This window comes from Trichomycterus rosablanca, chromosome 1 (genome assembly GCF_030014385.1).
Source record: "Trichomycterus rosablanca isolate fTriRos1 chromosome 1, fTriRos1.hap1, whole genome shotgun sequence".
Taxonomy (NCBI): domain Eukaryota; kingdom Metazoa; phylum Chordata; class Actinopteri; order Siluriformes; family Trichomycteridae; genus Trichomycterus; species Trichomycterus rosablanca.
The window spans coordinates 75,455,987-75,482,315 of record NC_085988.1 but is presented as its reverse complement, the minus strand read 5'-3'; the positions used below and the strand labels follow the sequence as shown (position 1 = coordinate 75,482,315).

The 26,329-nt window shown below is 40.4% G+C and overlaps 2 protein-coding genes across 6 annotated transcripts in view; both read left to right on the top strand.

The window, feature by feature from the left end:
• The first annotated feature begins 9,554 nt into the window (after positions 1-9,554).
• On the top strand, positions 9,555-20,571 carry ttll1 (tubulin tyrosine ligase-like family, member 1). 2 transcript variants are annotated; one of them, XM_063006617.1, is made up of 10 exons: positions 9,555-9,732; positions 9,857-10,064; positions 11,583-11,791; positions 11,912-12,092; positions 13,367-13,504; positions 13,607-13,715; positions 13,913-14,056; positions 15,566-15,652; positions 17,242-17,405; positions 19,827-20,571. In XM_063006617.1, the coding sequence occupies exons 2-10, from the start codon at positions 9,952-9,954 to the stop codon at positions 19,951-19,953; spliced, it is 1,272 nt and encodes a 423-aa protein (XP_062862687.1). In that variant the 5' UTR covers positions 9,555-9,732; positions 9,857-9,951; the 3' UTR covers positions 19,954-20,571. The 2 variants fall into 2 exon arrangements, with proteins under 2 accessions (XP_062862687.1, XP_062862696.1); XM_063006626.1 differs by lacking the exons at positions 9,555-9,732; positions 9,857-10,064 and adding an exon at positions 10,294-10,528.
• Positions 20,572-20,707: 136 nt separating this feature from the next.
• pacsin2 (protein kinase C and casein kinase substrate in neurons 2) overlaps positions 20,708-26,329 on the top strand; it is a 35,422-nt gene continuing 29,800 nt past the window's right edge. For all 4 annotated transcript variants that reach the window (XM_062996438.1, XM_062996437.1, XM_062996435.1 and 1 more), the window contains exon 1: positions 20,708-20,853. The gene's annotated coding sequence lies outside the window, so the exon portion shown is untranslated. The remainder of the gene's footprint in view (positions 20,854-26,329) is intronic.

The window sequence follows — 26,329 nt, the reverse complement described above, 5'->3', positions numbered from 1 at the left end:
GGCAGTTTTACAGCTGAAACTCAAACATGTGTTTCAGTGGGGAAACTGATCTGGTCGGACTACAGAGACTACAATTTGTAATGTCTGGTGGTGTGACCTGCACAGACTGTGGAGGAGTACTGTAGCTTTAGTGTTTCGGCTTTATGTAGGAATCTTCTGCTTGCTGGTAAAAAATAAGCTGGGGATTAAAGCTGATGGCTTTAGACATGTCAGAAGGGGTGTTTGTTAGTCTGTGGTCCTCCTTGAATCTTTACAATGCAGTGTGCGTGTGCGTGTGTGTGTGTGTGTGTATTAGAATTAGAATTATTTTAGAATTAAAATTATTTAAGAATAAATTCTGATAGGGGTTGGTGTCTTGTTAAAACATTGGTTGGTCAATGAGCTTATATTTACAGTGTACACTGGAAGTATCATAAAGTAACAGAAACAAAAGACAATCTGGGTAACTGCAATGATTTTAATGTTTTCTTGTGTTACAGGCCAGAAGGACTTCAAGATGTAGGCAGTTTTGACCAACAATTAAAGACACTATGTAAGATTTTTATCTAGTAATTGCAAGTGCAAGTAAATTACACTTACCTCGCTTCTAATGTTAAGATGCTCCTCCCAACCATTGTGTCTTATACATCCTATTCTTAAATAAAAGGCATTTAATACCACACTACAATGAGTAATGTTCACCATTTGTAGTAGTGCACTCAGTCTAATGAGCTAGCACACCACAGCTGGGAACTGGGTTTAAATCTCAGCTGTGCCACTAACCTGGCCAGGCATCCGACAGATAGGAGATCCAAGAGATAGGACTGCTTGAGATTAGTGTAACTCTTTGTGAACAGTGACGCTCTGTGTGGGTCCTAGCTGCTGGCTGGTGACCAAGAAGCAACTGGCCATGTTTGAGGGGGCATGTGACAGTCTGCGGCCATCATTCAACCAGATTGGGGTGGTGTAAATGGCAGAGTAGTGCAATATATATATCAGGGAATTAGAAATTACTATATTGGGAGATACATTTGGGATAGACCTTCATAACTCATTAGCTTATTGTCGAAGGGTAAAAAGAATCAGCTAGAGCAGTGGTCCCCAACCACCGGGCCGCAGACCAGTACCGGTTTGTGGGTCATTTATTACCGGGCTGCACAGAAAGAATAAATAATCGCTATCGCTATATCAGCAATTACATTTTCAATACTTTTTGGGTGTTACTGTCCTCAATCACCACGAGGTGGGAGCAGCATCTCGTTGCAGCGAAAAAAGCTCATGATTCACACTGATTTTCCATTCTATAGTTATTCTGTTTTAAATCCCCCCGCCCCCGCCGGTCCGTGAAATTATATCTTATTTAAAACCGGTCCGTGGTGCCAAAAAGATTGGGGACCTCTGAGCTAGAGGTTGCGACTAACTTTATCTTAAATGTTTTGTTTTCCTTAGATTTCAAGATGAAAGGGTCATCTGAGGTGTATGCTTGCTCTCTGTGCAAGTTCCAGGACCTTGATGAAATCCAAATGCAACATCACCTTACTACCCATCATTCAGAAGAGTACAAACAGCTTTGTGTACATGAAGACAATTATGACATGAATATACACGATCAATCAGAAAAGGAGGACAAGATACCTAGGTCATACAGGGGTGTACCCATCTGCAAAACATGTCCTGTATGTGGAAAGACTTTTGCTCGAGGCTCGGGTATGAGAAGACACATGATGTCTCATACAACTGAGCATCCTTTTGCATGCCCCGATTGTGGGAAGACCTTCAGGTATACTTTCGATTTGAGAAGACATCAGCTAAATGTGTGCGTCAACCCGGATTATATGGTGGTGGTCCAGAAAAAAGATGATGTCACTGATAAAAGTGTTGACAATGTGCTTCCGACATCAATGCATTCAACAAACCTGGATGTATCTCAGGAGGATGATGTACATAATGGGGAGGCCAGAGTTAATGATTCTAGGAATTCACCCAGAAAAAGGCTTGTCAAATCCTCAAAGATTGGTGATGGTACAGCCTCAAATTTGGGAACTTTGCCTGTAGTTCTTCCCAGATCTCCTAAATCTATGGAAAAAGTTAAAAAGTTGGAGCATTCATATAGCATAAGTTCAGTCCCAGTCTTCTTGCACTCGAAAAGGCACCTGAGATCCTCATCAACTGACTCTCCTTATAAGTGCTCTCAATGTGGCATCAGCTTCAAGTACTCATACAATCTAAAGAAACATGAGGATGTTTGTGAGGAACAGAATTGGCACACACCATCATCTGGCAAATTGTCCTTCTCTGCACAAGCATCATCTTGTACAAAAGAGCTAAATGCATTAACACCAAACCTGGTTGTGCTTTTACAACCTGATGTCCATGAAAAGCAATGTGATGAGCATGAGGTGGTCAAGGATGATTCAGAAGCTGTGGCTCAGGACGCACACGAAATTCAGTCGAGCAGTACCTCGGACTCTGGAATCAGAAATCTGGTTCCACACAAACTGACATTTTTAGAGAATGAGGAATCAGAACACACAGAAGGTTCAAGTTCATTCAGTCATTCTGTGACTTCTGAAGTAAAAAGGCACCCAAGAATCTCCTCAGCTGACCATCCACATAAATGCCCTCAGTGTGGTCAAGGCTTCAAGTATTCATACACACTAAAGAAACATGAAGATGTTTGTGAGGCAGAGTCAACCTCAAGTAAAAAAGGACTGAACGTATCAACAAGTCACGCTTGGTCTCCAGAGGCTGGTTTATCTGAGAAACAACATGACGAGAATGTGACAGGTGTGGATGACGTGGAGGTTTTAGCTCTGGATCCACATGGAGAAAGTCCTGGAAAATCTTTGGAAATTCCTCATAGACTGTCAGATGGCATCTCAAAGACAGAAATAACATCTCTGGTTTTACCAGACGTTCGTAAATCTGTAGAGAAACCTGGTGTGAATGCCTTAGAACATGCAAGTAGCTCAAGCTTTAATCCAGTTGCCTCACACTCAAAAAGGCTCCTGAGGTCCCCTTTAGTAGACCATCCTCATAAATGCTCCCAATGTGGCGATCGCTTCAAGTATTCGTACAATTTAAAGAAACATAAAGACGTCTGCCAAGGAAAGAAGAGGCGCTCAGGTTCAGACCCGGGTTGTTCTCAAGATGTTTCCATTTCAATGCCAAATGCTGAAGCGAATGAGCTAGATGCTACAACAAGTGTCCAAACAGATCCTTTAATATTGGAAATGCCAGGTTTGAACAATGAAAACAATGAGGATGAAACGGTTGAATGGCTGGAGGATGCAGGTCAGTCCACAAAGTCCATTCACACAGAATCGCTTCTGACTTGTGATAAATGTGAGACGACGTGTAAAAACTCAACTTTTTTAAAAAAGCACAAGTTGATTTGCGCCAGTCATGAGCGATGCTACAAGTGTGTGAAGTGTGATGCCGAGTTTAAGACCCTGCCTGGTGTCAAAAAGCACCTGCAGAGTCACTGGGGAGAGGATCCACAGCAGTGTTCCCAATGTGGCAAGTATTTCCTGAGCTCCGGCGAGCTGGCAAAACACACAATGGCACATGATAGGGTATGTAGTTACCCCTGCACTTTGTGTCCTGAGATATTAGAGCGCCTCGACGCCCTACGCCAACACTACCTCGATGCCCATGATTTCAGAGGACCCTATCAGTGTTCCCATTGTAATAAGACTCACAAAGACCTAGGAGCTATGGTCGCACACATGGGGACACACAGCGAAGATCGGCCATTCCAGTGCTCTCAGTGTCCAAAGAGGTTCAAACAGCGCAGTGCACTGACCATACACGAGAAGCTTCACTCGGGGGACAAGCCGTTCCTCTGTGAGGAGTGCGGGAAGTGTTTCAGTAACAACATCCAGCTTCAGCGGCATTTGGTTTCCCACAGAACTGAAAGACCGCATGGATGTCCTCAGTGCAAGAAGCACTTCAAAACACGCCACTCTCTCCGTGTTCATTTGCTCAACCATTCGAGACTAGCAAGCCTTCCCTGCGAGGTCTGCGGGAAGCTGTTTACCCAAATGGCCGGACTTGTAAGACACCTTCGCACTCACACCGGAGAGAGACCCTTTAGTTGTTCCAAATGTGGCAAAACCTTTCTGACCCGCTATGAAGTTGGGAAACATATGCGATACCATACGGGAGAGCGACCTTTCCAGTGCCAGCATTGTTCCAAGAGCTTTACGCAAGCATGCTACCTGAGCACCCACATGCGCATACACACTGGCGAGAGGCCGTACCCCTGTAGTGTTTGCAATAAAGCCTTTGTTTCCAGTAGTCAGTTAAAAAGGCACATGCTGGTTCACACAAAAGAAAAGCCGTTTCAGTGTGACTGTGGAAAGGCTTTTAACCAGAAACATCTAATGAGGACCCACAAATGTTCCCTAAATAAGAACTAATATTTGCTTGTAGATTTGTACTATGACACTGACAATTTAATAATAATATTTTCTTATATATATTTAGCAAAAGTCAAGAATGTACATGCACTTGTAAGAAACGTGACACATCGTTACGGTGTGTTTGGGTCATTGTATCACTGAAACACCCAATAACATCCAAGATACAAGAATTTATTTTCTGCTGTAGTATTTATTTCACTTTTGCACTAATTCTTCAGGCACCAAATCAGCACGTATTGCATATTGCTACCACCATCTTGCTAGACAGTGAGTGCATTGTTTAACTTCCTGACCTTTTGTCCTCCAAATGTACAGTATGTCTGGTCATTGTAGCTACAAACTCAGTCTTACACTAATCAGCCATAACATTAAAATCACCTCCTTGTTTCTACACGCACTGTCCATTTTATTGGCTCCACTTTGCAGCACTTTAAAGTTCTACAATTACTGACTGTAGTCCATCTATTTCTCTACATACCTTTTTAACCTGATTTCACCCTGTTATTTAATGGTCAGGACCACCACAGGACCACCACAGAGCAGGTATTATTTAGGTGGTGGATCATTCTCAGCACTGCAGTGACACTGACATGGTGGTGGTGTGTTAGTGTGTGTTGTGCTGGTATGATTGGATCAGACACAGCAGCACTGCTGGAATTTTTAAATACCGTGTCCAATCACTGTCCCCTCTATTAGACACTCCTACCCAGTTGGTCCACCTTGTAGATGTAAAGTCATCTTCTAGACCTTCATCAGTGGTCACAGGGCGCTGCCTACGGGGCACTGTTGGCTGGATAATTTTGGTTGGTGGACTATTCTCAGTCCAGCAGTGACAGTGATGTGTTTAAAAACTCCATCAGCATTGCTGTGTCTTATCCACTCCTACCAGCACAACACACACTAACACACCACCACCATGTCAGTGTCACTGCAGTGCTGAGAATGATCCACCACCTAAATAATACCTGCTCTGTAGTGGTCCTGGGAGAGTCCTGACCATTAAAGAACAGCATGAAAAGGGGCTAACAAAGCATGCAGAAAAACAGATGGACTACAGTCAGTAATTGTAGAACTAATTTTCAAATGGCCTATATTTAATTAATAACAGTACAAACTTTTCAACTTTAATCTCATTATAAATTTGATATTTGCAGCGCATTCTACAAAAGTTTGGACAGGGGTATCTTTAAACCCTGCATGGTTGTATTTCATTGCAACCATGCAGAATATGGCTTGGTCTTGTTAAACAAAGGTGTCCCTAAAAAGGACATTCATAAACTGCTGGACAATTTAAGTGGTAAATCTTGACTTATTCTTGTACATTGAGTAAGACTTGTGTTAATGTTCCTTTTATTAGCATCACCTGTTTCCTGTTAACCTGTTTCTGTTTACTCATAACCAGTGTTTCATTCCACAGACTTCAGTCTTGGACTGCCCCTGTCTCAATTTGTGTGGATTTTTTTTTTAAATCAATAATTTTAATAGGTTTAATTGTGAAGTTAAAGGTAAAACATTAAATATATCCTCTGTTTTTGATTGAATGCCTGTAAAGGCAAAACAGACAAATCACTGCTTTATTTATATTTGTAACTTGTTTGGAATTGGGTTTGTAATTAGTACTTGCAGATTGTTTGTGCGGATGATTTTGAGGTCTTGCATGAAATTGATCCAAATTATATTCCTGACGTTCTTAAAAATATGATCTCCAAAATTTGTACCGAGCTTCTTAGACTTTACCTTTGTCATGCATATAGCTCACTCAAATAAGTGCAGTCACCAGCTTCAGTCAGTTATAATCACTAACAAGGAAATGTGTCAATAATCCCAATCTTTGGACATGATACACTAACAATGTACTAATCCTAGTTGCTGCATGTATATTTTTGACACAATATGCTTTGTCATATTTTCAGAAATTTCACAATAAACCTCTGAAAGAACTCAGATTTGTGTGTTCTTATCATTTAGAAAAATAACAGTTACATAAATCAGTTCCCAAAGTGCCATGACATAGTGAGTAGAAATAAAATATTTAACCAATATTTGTTTTGTCTTGTCATATATTCATATAACAAATTTACGATAATGTATATGTAGAGATTACACATACACCGATCAGCTATAACATTAAAACCACCTTGTTTCTACACTCAACTGTCCATTTTATCAGCACAACTTACCATATAGAAGCACTTTGTAGTTCTACAATTACTGACTGTAGTTCATCTGTTTCTCTACATGCCTTGTTAGCCCCCTTTCATGCTGTTCTTCAATGGTCAGGACTCTCTCAGGACCACTACAGAGTAAGTATTATTTAGGTGGTGGATCATTCTCAGCACTACAGTGACACTGACATGGTGGTGCTGTGTTAGTGTGTGTTGTGCTGGTATGAGTGGATCAGACACAGCAGCTCTGATGGAGTTTTTAAACACCTCACTGTCACTGCTGGACTGAGAATAGTCCACCAACCAATAATATATCCAGCCAACAGCGCCCCGTGGGCAGTGTCCTGTGACCACTGATGATGGTCTAGATGAGCGATCGTCTCTGACATCTACAAGGTGGACCAACTAGGTAGGAGTGTCTAATAGAGTGGACAGTGAGTGGACACGGTGTTTGAAAACTCCAGCAGCGCTGCTGTGTCTGATCCACTCATACCAGCACAACACACACTATCACACCACCACCATGTCAGTGTCCCTGCAGTGCTGAGAATGATCCACCACCCAAATAATACTTACTCTGTGGGGGTCCTGACCATTGAAGTATGTAGAGAAACAGATGAACTACAGTCAGTAATTGTAGAATTACAAAGTGCTTTAATATAGTAAGTGGAGCTGATAAAATGGACAGTGAGTGTAGAAACAAGGAGGTGGTTTTAATGTTATGGCTGATCGGTGTATATGTAACCTTAAATGAGGTTTTCAGGACTGACAATGCAAATAAAAAAAATGTCATACAAACAACCAGGGTTCTATATATTCGTAATATCTAACAATTTCGGTAGCAATGAACATCTTTGTCATTTTAACCTCTTTGTCTAATTAGTTCCTGAACAGCATCACCACCCAAGATTTTTCAACATGCTAATTGACTAATATCAAGAAAGGTAAGAGAAGCTATCACTCGCTCAAAAATTGTTACAGGGAGACCTAAAAGTAGTAGTAATGGCAGTTACACACTTCTAGAAGTAGAAGTTTGCTTGTTGTACTTTTAATTTGTATATTTTGTCAGGGTAAAGAACATGAGGTACATTCAGTATTTCTATTTCTAAAACGGCATACACACACTTAAATATGGACATGGGAGCATTATGATATGGGACTGCTTCTTCTTAGATGGTACTCATTATTACATGATAAACAAATGGAGTTATGTACCAAAACATATTAGAGAAGGACTTCATTCTAATAAGTCAAGACTGTCATATACTGTATGTCATATACTATTAATATGGGTGGCATGGTCACCCGGTGGGTAGCACTGTCACCTCACAGCAAGAAGGTCCTGGGTTTGATCCCCGGGTCCTTTCTGTGTGGAGTTTGCATGTTCTCCCTGTGTCTGCGTGGGTTTCCTCCCACAGTCCAAAGACATGCTGGTGAGGTGAATTGGAGGTACAAAATGGTCCATGACTGTGTTTGACATTAAACTGATGAATCTTGTGTAACGAGTAGGGTTGCCAACCGTCCCGTAAAATCGTTCCTTATTTGGAAACTTAACGTCGTGTTCCGTATTGAACTGATACAGGACGCGCTTTGTTCTGTATTTTTATCAATGACAGAGAAATGCTGCAGGCCGACTGAGACTGAGACAGGCCGATATGTATGAAGCAGAAGGAAACTGCTGCTACTGTGGGAATTAGAAAGCATTTGGTTATTATTTTAAGTATATTTACTTTTAGTCTTAGTAACGCCGTGCGTGCAAATCAGCATAACGACCTGTTTATTACTCCGCTGTTCGAGTAGCGCAGTGGGCAGAGCGCATCGCGCATACTTTTCCGCCCTAAGTTCGAACCCGGCTTAGGGCGAAACTAAAGTAACACAAGCCAGGCCGGCGCTATAGGGGCGCTGGGGTGGGCATTGCCGCCCCAGATTTTCTCACTACCCCCCTAAGCAACGCAGTCCAGAACCGGGGCTGCATGTCAGTGTGAAGATGGATTATGTAAAAATGTTGTTTGCACTAATGAGAAAAAATTTTACATGATGTTCTTTATGCATGTTGTTTTGCCTAAAATATGGTTCTGATTTATTATTATAAAGCATGAAAATAATAAATGTTAAACAGCCTAAATAAAACATTTTGATAATGTTTCTATGACGGTGTAAGACACGTTATATTTTATATTACGTTATACCCTCGTACTCAGGTAAACACCCGCCATATAACCCCCCCCCCCCCCCCCCCCCAACCAACCCCCCTGCCTTCCGCCAACCCGCCAGCCCAGGGTGTTCCTTATTTCCAGTTCTGAAAGTTGGCAACCCTAATATCAGCATAACAACCTGTTTATTACTCCGCTGTTCGAGTAGCGCAGTGGGCAGAGCGCATCGCGCATATTTTTCCGCCCTAAGTTTGAACCCGGCTTAGGGCGAAACTAAAGTAACACTTTAATGGTGTAAGACACGTTATATTTTTATAGGTGCAACCCTCCTACTCAGGTAAACATATAACCCCCCCACCCTATGCCTTCCGCCAACCCGCCAGCCCAGAGTGTTCCTTATTTCCAGTTCTAAAAGTTGGCAACCCTAGTAACGAGTAACCACCGTTTCTGTCATGAATGTAACCAAAGTGTCTAAAACATGACGTTAAAATCCTAATAAACAAATAAATAGAAGATTAATAGAATATAGAGTTATATAAAAACTTATGTAAAAGTTGTTTGTAAATTACTATTATTTTGACATTTTTTGGAATGAAGTTACTTTAACCGGTATTTTTGCCCACCCGCATTACGCATTTTCTCACCTTGACTTCGGCTTCATTGTCGGATTTGTCGGTATAAACTACTGTCCAATTGCAATGCAGAACATCTTGATTTCAGCCAATCCGATCGCACCAGAGGCGGGATTTGCGTAAGAAACGGGTGGGGAAAACACGCTAGTTCGGTTGCTATGGACGTTCTCCTCCCATGAAGGATCTGTGTTTTGTTGTCATGTCACTGTGCACCGAAAACAACGATGGAAATAAAAACTATTTAATTTTGAAAGGCTAATTCCACAGTTTGATGTATGCAATTATTTGAAGGACACTAAACGCTCTCGACATGCTTTAATTCCCCAGTTTAGAAGGCTAGTACAGCGAGTTCACTAGGATGCTACACTGGCCCTGATTGGTAAGTGTCCTAAATATAGTAACATTTTCTATGTATACATTAATGTGTGTGTGTGTGTGTGTGTGTGTGTGTGTGTGTGTGTGTGTGTGTGTTAATTATGTTATATATTCCTCCTGATCCTCAGGGTTAGCACTTGATGTCCACTGGTGAGTGGCAGCAGACTGTTTCTCTGGGCATTGCAATGAGGAGAGGGTTCAGCCCAGCCCCAGTGGAGGACCGATGGCTGGTAAGGTGAAGTGGGTGACTGACATAGAGAAATCTGTACTGGTCAACAACTTTGAGAAGAGAGGATGGATTCAAGTGACTGATACAGAGGACTGGAACTTTTACTGGCAAGAAAATACTTATTATTAAACATGCACACTACAGCTGAATATTCATACTCCTTCAAATGTGTTGTATTCAAATGTTTTATAACAGAGACCAAAATATGGTATTTTTTAATACTTGCCATTTTTAAACAGGTTTTATCTTATTCATCATCCTACACAATGCTCTTAATTTCTGGTCTGTGTTGTGGTGGGTTCCACGCCACACAGAAACACTTGGTGCATAGGATGAAAGACACCCTGGAGAGGCACCAGGACAACACACACCTAGACAATTAAGTAGAACAACTTTGATGTCTTGAGAAGTGGAAGGAAGAACCCCAACTACCCACATGGACATGAGGAGAACATACAAAACTTTACACAGGCACTGGAACTCAGGATTGAACCCAGGTCCTCAGTACCCATGATATTCTTTACCAGTTGTATCACCTACTGCCAGTGATACTAGACATTAATTAAAAAGGGTAAATAACAGAGTATGAATACTCAGTTCAGTGTATTTATATAAAATAGTCCATTATTTGTAGTGAAAAAATCTGTGGTAGCACATTGGTGCAGCAGTTAATGTCCTGCATGCTCATTTAGCCATTTCACCCTGCACAGCACCCTTGATACAGTACATTTTTAAATATGATATTCCACATTTAGTGGTCATTTTCATTTCTGAATGACCTGTACTGTTTGATTACCCTTCTTAACCAGGGATCAAACATTCTGGAGTGGGTTGTATGAGGGACGTGTGAAGCAGAGCAGACCATTAACTGGTCAAATGCAATTCAAATCCTTAATGGAGCAAGACAAACAAAAATCCTACACAGGGCTTCCACAAATTAAAGACCACAACAACTGCTGTGGCAAACTTATCTACCTTAAACAAACTCCTCCTATTTTTACTGGTTCCTTTGTGCAATTAAAAATGGACAATAGCACGTTAAGTATGGTGTGGATTGTTCTGGATTTGGATGCATACCGTCCTTGTTGGGTACCAGGAGTTCAAGAGAGGCTTTATTGTCATTTCAGCTATATACAAGTACGAAACAACGTTCTCCCAGGTCCAGGGTGCAACATAGAACAAAAAGTGCAAGACAATACAATATACCAAGCAGTATTTGCTATCACCTAGGCTTCCTTTGGGCACCCCTGTTTCCCCTCTGAAATATGCCAGTAGGTGGACTGGCTGTTTTGAATTACATTGGGTGTGGGTGAGTAAATGGGTGTGATGTCAAAGGATGGATTGGCGTCTAGCAGGCGTTGCCGGACTACTGAAGTACCATGTGTAAATGTTGACACCTGGTGGTGTAAAGATGGAATTGCAAGACTTACATGATAAGCTGCTGCAGCCAGGTAACTCTTTAGCAGATGCCTGATGGTAAAAACTTTAAATTTGTTAAAAAACCATTGGCAGTACCAAATGTTTCATTTTTACTCACTAAGCCTTATCCTCAGCTGCTTTCCACTGTCATTTCCATAACCTCTTTTAAAGCTCACCATGCTCATGCTTGAATTTGTCCTATGCAGGATGAGCATCCAGACCATTCGCAATGTTTTCAGCGTGGACACCGGCTACCGCCTATCTGATGATCAGATGGTCAACCACTTCCCAAACCATTATGAGCTTACAAGAAAGGATCTGATGATCAAGAACATTAAGCGCTACAGGAAGGAGCTGGAGAAGGAAACCAGCCCTCTTGCTGAGAAGGATGAAAGTGGAAAATACATTTATCTAGGTACCATAACAACATAATGAGATTTTGCTAAGCAATAATGTAATTCATCATTTTCTTGTCTGCACTTGTTTTGTACCTCTGGTTTTCTTATCCCTTTTTATTACTTGCCTTATTTCCCAGATTTTGTGCCTGTGACGTTCATGCTGCCGGCGGACTATAACCTGTTTGTGGAGGAATTCCGCAAGAGTCCATCCAGCACGTGGATCATGAAGCCTTGTGGAAAAGCTCAGGGCAAGGGCATCTTCCTCATCAACAAACTTTCACAGATCAAGAAATGGTCCCGGGACAGCCGCACCTCCTCGTAAGTTCACTAAGGAAAGTAAGAATTATTGCATGAAAGCTTGGGTTGAAGTTTCACATCCTAAAACGTTTGCTTTTGTGTCTGTCTGACAGTGCAATTATCAAAGGATACAGTTTTTTTTTTTAATGTTTTTTATGTAATGTTAAACATACATAAGCAGATTGAATCCTTTAATTATTCATTCATTTTAATCAACTGCTTCATCCTGGTCAGGGCTGCAAGTGCAACTTGGAAAACATACACAGACTTACTCATTGTATTAAATTGCAAAGTCAAGTTTTTTTTGTTCACCTGCTCCCGTATTTAGTGGTCACCACAGCAGATCTGATCCACATACTGGACTTGGCATACAGTGGGGGAAATAAGTATTTGATCCCCTGCTGATTTTGTAAGTTTACCCCCTTACAAAGACTTGAACAGTCTATAATTTTTATGGAAGGTTTATTTTAACAGAGAGAGACAGAATATCAACAAAAAATCCAGAAAAAAAACATTAAATAAAAGTTATAAATTAATTTGTATTTAATTAAGGGAAATAAGTATTTGATCCCCTACCAACCAGCAAGAATTCTGACCCCCACAGACCGGTTATGTGCACATGAGGCACACAAATTAGTCCTGTCCCTGTATAAAAGACTCCTGTCACAGAATCAGTTTCTTCCGTTCAAATCTCTCGACCACCATGGGCAAGACCAAAGAGCTATCAAAGGACGTCAGGGACAAGATTGTAGACCTGCACAAGGCTGGAATGGGCTACAAGACCATCAGCAAGAAGCTTGGTGAGAAAGAGATCACTGTTGGTGCGATAATTCAAAAATGGAAAAAACTTTGGTTCTATCAGGTTTTAGCAGATTTGTGTTCTTGAACTGTTGTCTACTTAAACTAGAGTAAGGTAATGTTCACTATGGAAGCACTTCTGTAAGACGCTCTGGATAAAAGCGTCTGCTAAATGCCAAAAATGTAAATGCAAATCTTTTTTTTTCTTCTCAAAATTATTTAAGCAGTGATAACTGAACCAATTCAGGCAGAATGTTGATAAAAAAGGCAGCCCAGGAAATATAAATAAGATCTCCCACTACATGACATAGACACAGTGAAGTCATTGGTCCAGTCTTTTGCTGTGTTTTCCTGTAAATTGATGTAATGTATTGCAAATGAAATAATCTAAGCTCTAGCATCACACAGCATTTGTGGTTCTTAATAGTGGTATGAAACAAGCATTATGCACATGAGCTTTTGTTTTAATTTTATTCCATTACATTCATTTCTTATAGGTTTATGGCAGCTAACAGCGGAAAGGAAGCGTATGTGATCTCACTGTACATTGACAATCCATTGTTGATTGGTGGGAAAAAGTTTGATTTGCGTCTTTACGTGTTAGTTACCACCTACCGTCCTCTGAAATGTTACATGTAAGTATCAAGCATAACCCTGATAAATCTGCAGCCAGTGTCATATATTAGCATATATACGTAGCGTTAATGTTTATTTATCAGAACACGACTGTTTTTCAGGTATAAACTTGGATTTTGTCGGTTTTGCACTGTTAAATACACGCCCAGTACGAGTGAACTGGACAACATGTTTGTGCACCTTACAAATGTGGCAATCCAGAAACACGGGGTGAGTATTAGGTGAGTGTTAGGTGTATGACTAACACTCCTGCATGTCAGAATGTCTGTTTGGGGCTCATCAATAGCATAGGGTGTTCGCGCTGACAATACCACTGTTGTCTGTCACTCAAAATAAAACAATTGATTTATTAACTGATTGATTCATTGAACATGTTAGAATAAGATCTGTATGTGTGCCTTGGGCAGGATGATTATAACCCTGTACATGGTGGTAAATGGACAGTAAATAATCTGCGCCTGTATCTGGAGAGCACCAGAGGAAAAGACGTCACTAACCATCTCTTTGACCAGATCCATTGGATTGTGGTACAGTCCCTCAAAGCTGTAGCTGTGAGTGAACAAACATACACACAGATACACACACAGACTAGATCTCTGAGAATCTGAGGGTCATAAGTTCAGTATTAGCATCATTAAAGCTGACTTTCTGTATGTTGAAGGAATTTATGTCTTAAAAATGGAAAAATGTATCTTTCATTTGATTTTTATGAACCACTTTATCCTGACTGGGGTCGCAGTGGGTAGGGTTCACCTGGAAACACAGAGGGCAAGGCAGGAATACCTTAGACAGGGTGCCAATTTATTACAGGGTAAAATTTATTTCAGTTTGTAACAGCCAAGGGCGCAAGCTTAAGCTGAACGCCCGTGATCTTCGATCCCTCAGACGGCACTGCATCAAGAACCACCACTCGACAATAGCTGATATAACCACATGGGTGAGGGATTACTTTGGCAAACCTTTATCAAGCACTACAATACAGAGTTACATGCACAAATGCCACTTAAACCTTCACTGTGCAAAAAAGAAGCCTTATATTAACCATGCCCAGAAGCGACGTCGACTTCTCTGGGCTCGGAGGCACCTAGGATGGACCATCATACAGTGGAAAGGTGTATTGTGGTCAGATGAATCAGCATTCCAGGTCTTTTTGGAAAAGACCAAAGACGAACAGGACCATCCAGACTGTTATCAGCAACAAGTCCAAAAGCCAGGGTCTGTCATGGTATGGGGTTGTGTCAGTGCCCTTGGCAAAGGTCATTTACACTTCTGTGATGGCAGCATTAATGCAGAAAAGTACATTGAGATCTTAGAGCAACATGTGCTGCCTTCAAGACATCATCTTTCCCAGGGACGTCCATGCATTTTTCAACAAGACGATGCAAAACCACATGCTGCACACATTACAAAGGCATGGCTGCGGAAGAAGAGGGTACGGGTACTGGACTGGCCTGCCTGCAGTCCTGACATGTAGAGAATGTGTGGAGAATTTTTAAACGAAAAATACGACAACGACGACCTCGTACTGTTGCACATCTTAAGACGTGTTTGCAGGAAGAATGGGACAAAATAAAACCTGAAACACTAAATCACTTGGTATCCTAGGTGCCAAAGTGACTTTTAAGTGTGGTAAATGTAAGAAACTCTGTGTTTTTTATTATTTGCATTTTCCATGCTGTCCCAACCTTTTCTGATTTGGGGTTGTACATTACAGTTAACTACGTCACACTTTACCAGTGGGTGTGATTGAAACATGTGAATGTTACATAAAGTGATATATCAGATGTGGAAAATATGAAGACTTCGCAGTCATAATTGTAGTGGCAGAAAGCCCACCTGAGCAAACCCTGCTGGCAATCACATCCAAGGAAACCTTTGCACAGATGATTGAAAGTAAAGTGACCAACAACACTATATAAAGCTTAAAACTGAATCTATATCGTTTTGACTTTGTTTGGAAAAGACATCATGTCAGGTGCCCAAATACAGCATTCGTTTGTAATGTATTGTACACGGAAATGCTTTATTCTTTGCTAATGCTTTTCCCCTCTGTTGCACAGCCCGTCATGAACAATGATAAACACTGCTTTGAATGCTATGGCTATGACATCATCATTGATGACAAGCTGAAGCCGTGGCTCATTGAGGTGAGCATTGTTTCATTAAAGAGCATTCAGTCTTAGTCTGACAGCACGTTTTCTTGTGTTACACACAACATACAAATACTGCCCTGACATTACCTTACAACTTTGTTCAACATGCTAACTCTTTTTAGACCACGACTTACTGAGCATGTGTAAAACTGTACTTATCTTGGCTGTTATTGTGCGTATATTTGATTCACTATATATATATATAGCTTGTGGCTTGATCAATACAAATAGATTTTGCAGTGTAGTTAATCAAACATTCAAATCAGTTGTTTTGAAAGTAAACAACTTAAATTTTGTGACTGAATTAAGGTATAGACGTCTATTATATATGCAATAATAAATTGTTAAATGCAATAATTGTATTATATATATTATATACACCATCTGTTTCTCTGCACGTTTTGTTAGCCCCCTTTCATGCTGTTCTTCAATGGTCAGGACCCCCACAGGACCACCACAGAATAGGTATTATTTAGGTGGTGGATCATTCTCAGCATTGCAGTGACACTGACATGGTGGTGGTGTTAGTTCTGCTGGTATGAGTGGATCAGACACAGCAGCGCTGCTGGAGTCTTTACATACCGTGTCCACTCACTGTCCACTCTATTTGACACTCCTACCTAGTTGGCCCACCTTGTAGATGTAAAGTCAGAGACGATTTGAGTTGGTCATCCTCCAGACCTTTATCAGTGGTCACAGGAGGCTGCCCATGGGGCGCTGTTGGCTGGATGTTTTTGGTTGGTGGACTATTCTCAGTCCAGCAGTGACAGTGAGGTATTTAAAAACTCCCTTAGCATTGCTGTGTCTTATCCACTCATACCAGCACAACACACACTAACACACCACCACCATGTCAGTGTCACTGCAGTGCTGAGAATGATCCAACACCCAAATAATACTTACTCTGTGGTGGTTCTGTGGGGGTCCTGATCATTAAAGAACAGCATGAAAGGGGGCTAACAAAGCATGCAGAGAAACAGATGAACTACAGTCAGTAATTGTAGAACTACAAAGTGCTTCTATATGGTAAGTGGAGCTGATAAAATAAACAGTGAGTGTAGAAACAAGGAGGTGGTTATGGTGTTATGGTTGATCGGTGTATACATTGTATATGCATATTTAACACACATTTTCTAACTTGCACAAAAAAGTATTAATTTTTAATCATTTTATTTTGTTTTATTCATTAATACAAAGCTTAATTAGGCATTGTGGAAAAAATGACACCCATAAACACAACTAAAAAAAGCCAGCGCATTTAGTTTTTTTTTCTGTGTGAATGCAGCATAATAAACAATTTAGTCTTTCTGTTATTAAATCTACTGTAAACAGAACACTTATATTTGTTTATAACATGTATGGTATGTAGTGGAAATCTGGGTGTGAAATGCATAAAGGAAATCCAATAGGGTGTGTGTTTGTGTGTTCAAGCGTGTAGACTACACCCTCCACTGCAGCTTGGTGATAATATCTTGCATTTCCTGTAGATTAAGTCCATCTGATAAAGGACATAAGAGAGACTTATATTATCACCATAAACTGAACTGCAACTCATACACTCCTTTTATGTTGATGTGTGACAGGTAAATGCCTCTCCGTCACTCACCTCCAGCACTGCAAATGACCGAATTCTGAAGTACAACCTCATCAATGATACACTTAACATCGTCACCCCAAATGGCGAGATCCCAGACTCCCGCTGGAACCGCACCCCACCCAAAGAGGTTCTTGGAAATTATGAAGTTCTGTAAGTGATAGCATCTTTCACCTATAATATTACCGAGATTTACACACTGCATGCAAAAATATTGCAAATGTGAGTGTTGGCAGGAAAACATAGCGTGTTTACATGCACACGAGAAAGAAGAAGGTCGCTCGGGTGGTGACAAGTAAAACACTCGAGTTTAAAGCTTATCTTTGCTATCAGCTGGCCAGGCACTGACACAGACCCACATTTGGCTGTTTGTCTGTAGGGGGGAAGGACAATGGCTGAAACAAGGTTTCTGATTGCTAAAGCAGCCTCTGCTGACCGGTCGAGGCAACTGCACAGGAGTGGCTGATCTTGGATGGTAGTACAGTAGACCCTTGAGTTACGAACGGTTTAGCATACGAGCATTTTGGGTTACAAACGATCTGTTTCAACTTAACGTACGTACAATTTCATATTACGAACTGAAATTCGCGAAACACGTGACATCACGAACAAGTTGACTCGGAGCGTCAACTCAAAAATATAAAGACAACACCGAAAAATTCGGTGTTGTCTTTATATTTTGTAAAATCCAATATTAAAATGGCCCCAAAGAAGGTGCAGAGAAAACTTAGTGGTGAGAAAATGAACACATCCGTTACATTTGTTGTATAATTACTCCTGCCAGTAGCTGTCACTGTGTATCAGACAGAGGGGACAGTGAGTGAGAGAGAAGAAGGAATTCGGCTCAGTAAAGTATTCTTTCTTTCGTGCAATTACACCTACAAAATACAACACTACTGAAATAAAGAAGTAAATAATAGAGAAATATGAGGGTTATTGTTGTTTCTGGTAGGTACATTTTATATAAAAAGAAGGAAATGTATCATGGTGTATGATACAGCACACGTACTGTATTGAGATGTGTGTTTTATGTACAGTACAGTACTACCATGTATTGTTGTTTATTATTATTTATTACAGTATTATCTATTCTATCATTTAAGATTAAGGGAAAATTTACTTGTATTTATAACAAAAGGACCATTTAAGACATTAGAGAGGTTAGGTAAGGGGGTGGTTTGGGAGGTCTGGCACGAATTAATTCTATTTACATTATTTCTTATGGGAAAAATAGGTTTAACTAACGAACATTTTGACTTAAGAACAGCCCTTCGAAACCAATTAAATTCATAAGTCAAGGGTCCACTATACATGGCTTTCCTCAAGCGATCAGCAAATGCGCGGCTGTACACATTTTAGGAACAGCCACACCTGTTAGCAATGAGTGTGGCTAAAATACCTATTAGAAAGAAGGTCAACATACTATTGGCAATGTATTGTATAGAAACTCTGAGGCCGTGGTTTATATGGTAGCAGGCACGTGCACAGATAGACCCCTAGTGGTGCTCAAGCACCTGCCCTTTTGCCCTGGATGAGAAAAGTGCCCTTTCTGTTGGAACCCAATTTTTTTCTACAATCATTAATATTTAAAAATAAAAATTACCCTCTCTGTCATCAATTCCCCCAAAAGTGTTTTACTGTTTTACAAATTAGACAAGGTCACTAGTTTTGTTTAATTTAAATTCTTACTTATTTTGATGTGAAAGCCTGAAGGAAAAAAAGCATGAGCACAAATATTTTGCAGGAAAATGTCAAGTAGCTCTCACAGTAAAGTGTTGAAAATAAATACAAACATACAACATTTTATTATTACAGCATCCTGGCCAAAACGCTGTGTAGGAAAAGTCACCTTTAGTCAAGGAGTTGTTTTCATGCAAGCATTTATACTAACATTTACATTTTTAGCATTTAGCAGACACCTTTATCCACAATGAGCGGAACATGATGAGCAAGTGAGGGTTAATGACCTTGCTCAGGGACCCAACAGTGGCAGCTTGGTGGTGGCAGGGCTTGAACTGGCAACTTTGTGTTTACAAGTCAGTACCTTAACCACTGAGCTATCACTGGCCTAGACCAATATATGTAGAAGGCTAAATATAATGCTCTATAATATAGAACCGCATACAAAAAATGATGAATAAATAGGAAAATGTTATTTAGCTGTCTATTTGATTTTATTGGCAGAATAATAGGCCCATTGTTAACATTAACTACCCAAAGTGGGTTTCTGAATTTGAAATCAAAGGTAGATCTTAAGTTGAGCTATTTTTTGATGATTATTTAATATATTGTTTGGTTATTAAAAAGCGTGCACAGTATGGCCTTGTTTTTGCCTGTTTTTCATTTATTTATGCAATTTGATAATTTGAGTTATTTGATTAGATGTGTAGTGATTGTGTTAACAAAAATACAAATATCCTACTGTGTTTTTTATTATTATTTTATTACTAATTTTGGCAATGGGTGCCCTTTTTTTGGCTTGAGCACCTGCCCCCAAAAATGTCTGTGCACGTGCCTGTATGGTAGTATTCCATGTTGTTCATCTATACCTGCATCTCTCTGTGTCCTTTTTAGTTATGATGAAGAACACGCGCTGAGCGAGAACAACGACCGTGAACTTCGGAGTCGCTCGGGTCAGTCACTGGGGACAAAGAGCACAAGGTCAAGTAGTGTGAGGCCTGTACCAGCCACCTGGAAGTAAGGTCATGGTCCTGACCACACACATGACCTGCTTATTTGCAGAAGGACTATGGGAATGTAGACGTCTTCTGATTTGGACTAATAATGAGACTGAAAAAACAAGAGAATTTACCTGCACATTCCTGCATGAGATTAAAGTTTAATAATGACCAGGAGAGGTAAAGGAGTTCCCCTTGTGATGCATGATGCCTTTAGGAAAGTGACTGATGTAGATGGAAATACTAACGAGGGATAAAATTAAGTGAAAAAAAGCCAGACATGTTTCCTTATCAGTAAAATATTCTTACTTGTAGGCCTTTACATTTTGAAATATGGTTAGTTTTACTACTGGCTAGCCATCAGTATGTTTTTGTATTTTTTAAAAAACTTCTACTGATTTTATGTCCCTTATTTATTGTTTATGGAACGTACTTGATAATAATTTATGGAACGTACTTGATAATATATGCTAATATTTATGATCAGCACTTTCTATAAGTTTAATGCAACGAAGACAAAGAAGAAAATTGCACTCTGACCACAATTCTCATTAGCAAAATGGCCTCTAAAAAGAAGTGTAACCTCCTTTAAAAACAGAAGGTGCATTAGAGTCTACAGTGCAATAAACTGTCCAAATCAACTGTTTCTGCTTAATGACTCTACTTTGTTTTAAGGGACATCACACTTGCACATCTTACAAGTCACAGAATGTAGAGTACAAGTTCGTCCTTGCGAATCGATTCCTACTCAAAGAGTTTTTCAAGTGAACCGATTCTGTAATGACTCTTGAGCCATCTCTAGATCGTCCTGCTGTCTCGGGCGTTCGACCATGGAGCGGATTTGAGAAACTGTAGTGAACGTAGACGGCATATCTGACAAGACTTCTTATTTGCTCACAGTTCGCCGTTCTGACTGGAGCAAGGTAAAGTAGATATGAATATATACGTTTAAAGCGTGTTTTAAAACTTTGTGTTTTGTTAAACTTATTTTATAAGACTGCTGCGAAAGGGCAGCTAGCGTTGGTTGCTAGCTAGCATAGCTTTCTCTCAAGCTTTAACGTTTCACCTGCGTACTTTCAATTAAAGAGTGGGTTAAATGCGTGAATTTTGTGTTAGAGTTGGATTTAAAGTCTTTAAAGTCTGGTATTCTAACGTAATATAGAATAGTAACATTAAGTAAACTTAAAATGTCATGAAGGCTGCGACTCAAACCGCATACTACATTATTAGATAGTATGTTAAAAAAGTGCACCACAGATCGCGACGTTACTATAGTCACATACTGTTGAGTATGCTAGTATGCGGTTTTCAGTCGCGCCCTCAGTTTGACAGTATGTGGCTTTTTTTGTACTGATAAGTATCGTGCTAACTTGTGGCAGCTTAAATAAACTCATGAAAATCAGTGTGAATAAAGGCACGTTTAAAATGGTATTTGTCTTCGTAAAATGTGACTATAACTTCGGTTTCTGCTAAATTCAGGACCCATGCTCGGTGTTGAACAGTTCTGACATTACTCCACTTGCTAAAATAACAGACAGTGTTAACTACAGCTTGGTCATATTTTACATTCAGACAGTTTAGTCGATGTTCATTCATGTCACAGGGTTTTTTCCCCTCGTTTTAGTTTACTTTTCACGTTCAGTGGGCTTTAGGCATGTATTGCTTAGCCTGATCATTGTGAAGCAACATTAGAAGGGCAGGGCAGGCAAATGATCTGAATACCAAAGTGAGTACCACAGTTTATATTGTGGTGTGGTTCTCAAAGTGGGGTCTGTAATGTGGTGCTATTTTGAACCTGAACAAATGCCTAGATAATAAATTGCAAAGCTGGATCATGTCCTGCTAACATTCAAAATCTCTTTCAAAGTCTTAGTCTGACATTTTTCACTTGATGAAATAACATGAACAGCCAGTTTCCTGTGTGGCTCGACCTTAAAACCAGTGGCGGCTCCTGCCAAATCTCTCAGGGGGGCAATTGTTGCGATGATGGCCAAGGTGACCCGTTCAATGGGTAAATAAAAAGCTTAAATAATTAACATCTTAAGTCATCTGTCAGTTTGCCCTCACAAATAACTTTGAACATGGAGAGAGACCAGCTTTACCATTAATCATAAAATTAAGTAAATCCTTCACACTAACAATTTCATCAGATAGCATTTTATTTTAGGTGCAGCAGATCCAGAATAAAGATTGGCATCGGGGCTGATGTGCAATGAATAAAGAAGTACAAATAGACAATTAGGGAGATACAAGAAGTGCAATCACAATTCACAATTTAAAAATTACATTACTTACTTGTAATTTACTTGTCACTTATATGATTCCCCCCCCCCCCCCCCCCCCCCCCTTTGTAGATGCTTGATGTTTAAATTTGGTCTGGCTGGCCCTAATTCTTTAGTTGCTAATTTATCCTGATTACTACTATGACTGAATGGCATTTCCCTTAATGACATGATGGAGTTGCTCCGAACTGAGGTGATGGTAGTCATGGTGACGAGATCGCGACACCAGGTTACGTGTGACGCAAGCACGTAAGTGCGAGCCCTCCCGGAACCCATTCAGAATGTATTGCAGCACCTGCAGTTCGAAAAAAAGAGCCTTAACATGAGAGTCTATGAGAGCAATACGGGCAATTTTCAGTCAGACTGAAATCGCCCCAAAAGGGGCGGTACTGTACGGAACACAACTTGACGCTGATTGGACTACGATATTCCGAGGCAAGACAGACTGTCCAGAACAGACACAGCTGTGATAGAAAAATGTCTTCCCTTTCGTCCTTTGGTGGTGCGTCGCCCGATCGCCCTAAGGAACGAGCCGCCCCTGCTTAAAACCTCTGTGCTGTCAATAACCAAACATTTATTTAAGGATTATTTAGCATTATTTAATTGAAAGTTTCCTTGTGTTTGTAATTTGTGCCAAAAAGCCTAAAACGATAGTGAAAATGCAGCCCTAATTCATTGTTTTTTTAGATGCATACATGATACACTATTAGGGATTAGTGGCACAGGTATAATTGGTTGCTGTGTCAAATTAATCTATCTGGAGGGAGAGACATTTTGTAACTAGTTCTTAAAATCCAGATTAGATATATTCTGCAGTTTTAGATTCTGTACTTTGTTTTGTGAATTACCGTGCTTTACATTTAAATTTAATTTTAATTCATTTAGTTTTTTTCTGCTTCTCTCTGTGTTTTATTTAAATAGCCCTGTATAGGCCAGTATTACTAGACAAAATAAAATTTTACTGTCATGTCTGTGAAGTTCAGCAACGTTTACAAGATGACTTGCTTGCTCGCTCAGGCAGAGAATTATCATTACACTCTCAGTAAATATATTCACACAATGCAGCTGCATAAACAGAAAGTTTTAATTTACGACTTACAGTTCTGATTGAACAGGATTTTGGTTAAGGGCCTTGCTCAGGGGCCCAACAGTGGCAACTTGGCAGTGGTGGGGCTTGACCCGGCAACCTTCTGATTACTTATCCAGGAACACAAGTTGCAGAAATGTTACAAAACAGCTTGTAGAAGGAAATGTCTTTATGAGTAAGGTAAGCGCTGCAGTAGTAACAGTTACTTAATATCTGTGATCTGTAAAACAGCTGTCAGTGCTGAACAATCCAACATTGTTGACATTTTCTGCATTTAATCTTGTATATACACAATGCAGTCTTTCTCCACTTTAATAATAGGTGACCTTGCTTACAAACTTAAAAGAGAACCAGGAAAGCATGCAGAACTATTATTCCCACAGTTTACAGATTTCACGAGCAGTGGTGTGTGTATATGCATTAAAAAAAGAAGTGAAAGCACCCCTGTGCCTTACTGCTTCCTTCTTTTGTCAACCTCTGGTACTTTGGGGAATCGGGAAGTGAGCTGGAAAAGCCCACAGCCGTGATGTGTAACTTTTGCCCTCTATATTGTTTGTGGTGTTTCCCTCCTTTAGAAAGTCATGTTCTTTCCATTTGTTATACAATTTTTGGCACGGATGCTGTTAACATAGATTTACCATCACTTCATCATCTGGCCAAGGATGTAATTACCCTCTGTCCTCTATTCCTCAATCATCTAATCAAACATGCAGCTACTTTTCATCCACCATTATTCCCATGTCTTCACATACACGCATAGTAGAGATATAATTGCTTCTCTCTGAGAATGTTTTATAAGCGTTTGGATTTATGGACCTTATCTTACTTGTTTACAACAATGACAAATCAATGATCCTACCATAAAGACATGACTACTAAACCTTGTAAAGAAAAATAGGCTTACTATATACAGTGCTAGACATGTACAGAGGCTTATAATCTGTTCTCTCATTGAACATTGAATAGTCAAAATTTTTTAATAATCATTGGGTGTTGATTGTGGAGCAGTTGTTATTATAAGACAATATCATTAACACCTTTAGTTCTTCTGGCACTTTTAACAGGGCAGAAACATGAAGTTGCACATAGCTCTTATTTACCTTGTAAATAGGTAAGCAGGTTTTGTCCTGCAAAGGAATTGGCAGTCAACCTAGGGAGTATCTGGGAGAAACTAGTCCCACCATGACCCTGATCAGGATGAAGTGGATGAACATGAGTATATGCCTCAATAATGTTTACAAGATATTTTTGTAATCGTATAACTTTCTCACACATGGGTGTCATGATGGACCTTATCTTGTTGCTGTACAAACAGCTCAAGAATTTTGGGGACCTGGGTTCACCTCACTTAAGGTTACTGTGTAAGGAGTTGGTCATATGTTTGTATGGGTTTTCTCTGTATGTAATGAAATGTAAGTAAATTATCTAAATAGAATGATTGAGTGCATAGTTAATTGTGTGATGTTCTGTGATTTCATTTGTTTTCCATTCATGGTGTATTCCTGCTCTGTGCCTGGTGTTTCTCTGTAGGCTTTGGCCCGTTCTGGGACCTCAGTCAGGTGATCAGCCATTATTGATTAAGAAGGAATGAATTGATATCTCTGTGTACTTTTTGATAGCTATTTTCTTTAAAGAATTGGAAAGCATGACTGGATTATATTTCTGTAAGATATGCTATGTTGAAACAGTAACTGAATTATGAAACTGGAACATTAGTGTCAGAATTTTTACTGCAGTTTACGTAACTATGTACAGTGTATCACAAAAGTAAGTACACCCCTCACATTTCTGCAAATATTTTATTATATCTTTTCATGGGACAACACTATAGACATGAAACTTGGATATAACTTAGAGAAGTCAGTGTACAGCTTGTATAGCAGTGTAGATTTACTGTCTTCTGAAAATAACTCAACACACAGCCATTAATGTCTAAATAGCTGGCAACATAAGTGAGTACACCCCACAGTGAACATGTCCAAATTGTGCCCAAATGTGTCGTTGTCCCTCCCTGGTGTCATGTGTCAAGGTCCCAGGTGTAAATGGGGAGCAGGGCTGTTAAATTTGGTGTTTTGGGTACAATTCTCTCATACTGGCCACTGGATATTCAACATGGCACCTCATGGCAAAGAACTCTCTGAGGATGTGAGAAATAGAATTGTTGCTCTCCACAAAGATGGCCTGGGCTATAAGAAGATTGCTAACACCCTGAAACTGAGCTACAGCATGGTGGCCAAGGTCATACAGCGGTTTTCCAGGACAGGTTCCACTCGGAACAGGCTTCGCCAGGGTCGACCAAAGAAGTTGAGTCCACGTGTTCGGCGTCATATCCAGAGGTTGGCTTTAAAAAATAGACACATGAGTGCTGCCAGCATTGCTGCAGAGGTTGAAGACGTGGGAGGTCAGCCTGTCAGTGCTCAGACCATACGCCGCACACTGCATCAACTCGGTCTGCATGGTCGTCATCCCAGAAGGAAGCTGACGCACAAGAAAGCCCGCAAACAGTTTGCTGAAGACAAGCAGTCCAAGAACATGGATTACTGGAATGCCCTGTGGTCTGACGAGACCAAGATAAACTTGTTTGGCTCAGATGGTGTCCAGCATGTGTGGCGGCGCCCTGGTGAGAAGTACCAAGACAACTGTATCTTGCCTACAGTCAAGCATGGTGGTGGTAGCATCATGGTCTTGGGCTGCATGAGTGTTGCTGGCACTGGGGAGCTGCAGTTCATTGAGGGAAACATGAATTCCAACATGTACTGTGACATTCTGAAACAGAGCATGATCCCCTCCCTTCGAAAACTGGGCCTCATGGCAGTTTTCCAACAGTATAACGACCCCAAACACAACCTCCAAGATGACAACTGCCTTGCTGAGGAAGCTGAAGGTAAAGGTGATGGACTAAACCCAATTTAGCACCTGTGGCGCATCTTCAAGTGGAAGGTGGAGGAGTTCAAGGTGTCTAACATCCACCAGCTCCGTGATGTCATCATGGAGGAGTGGAAGAGGATTCCAGTAGCAACCTGTGCAGCT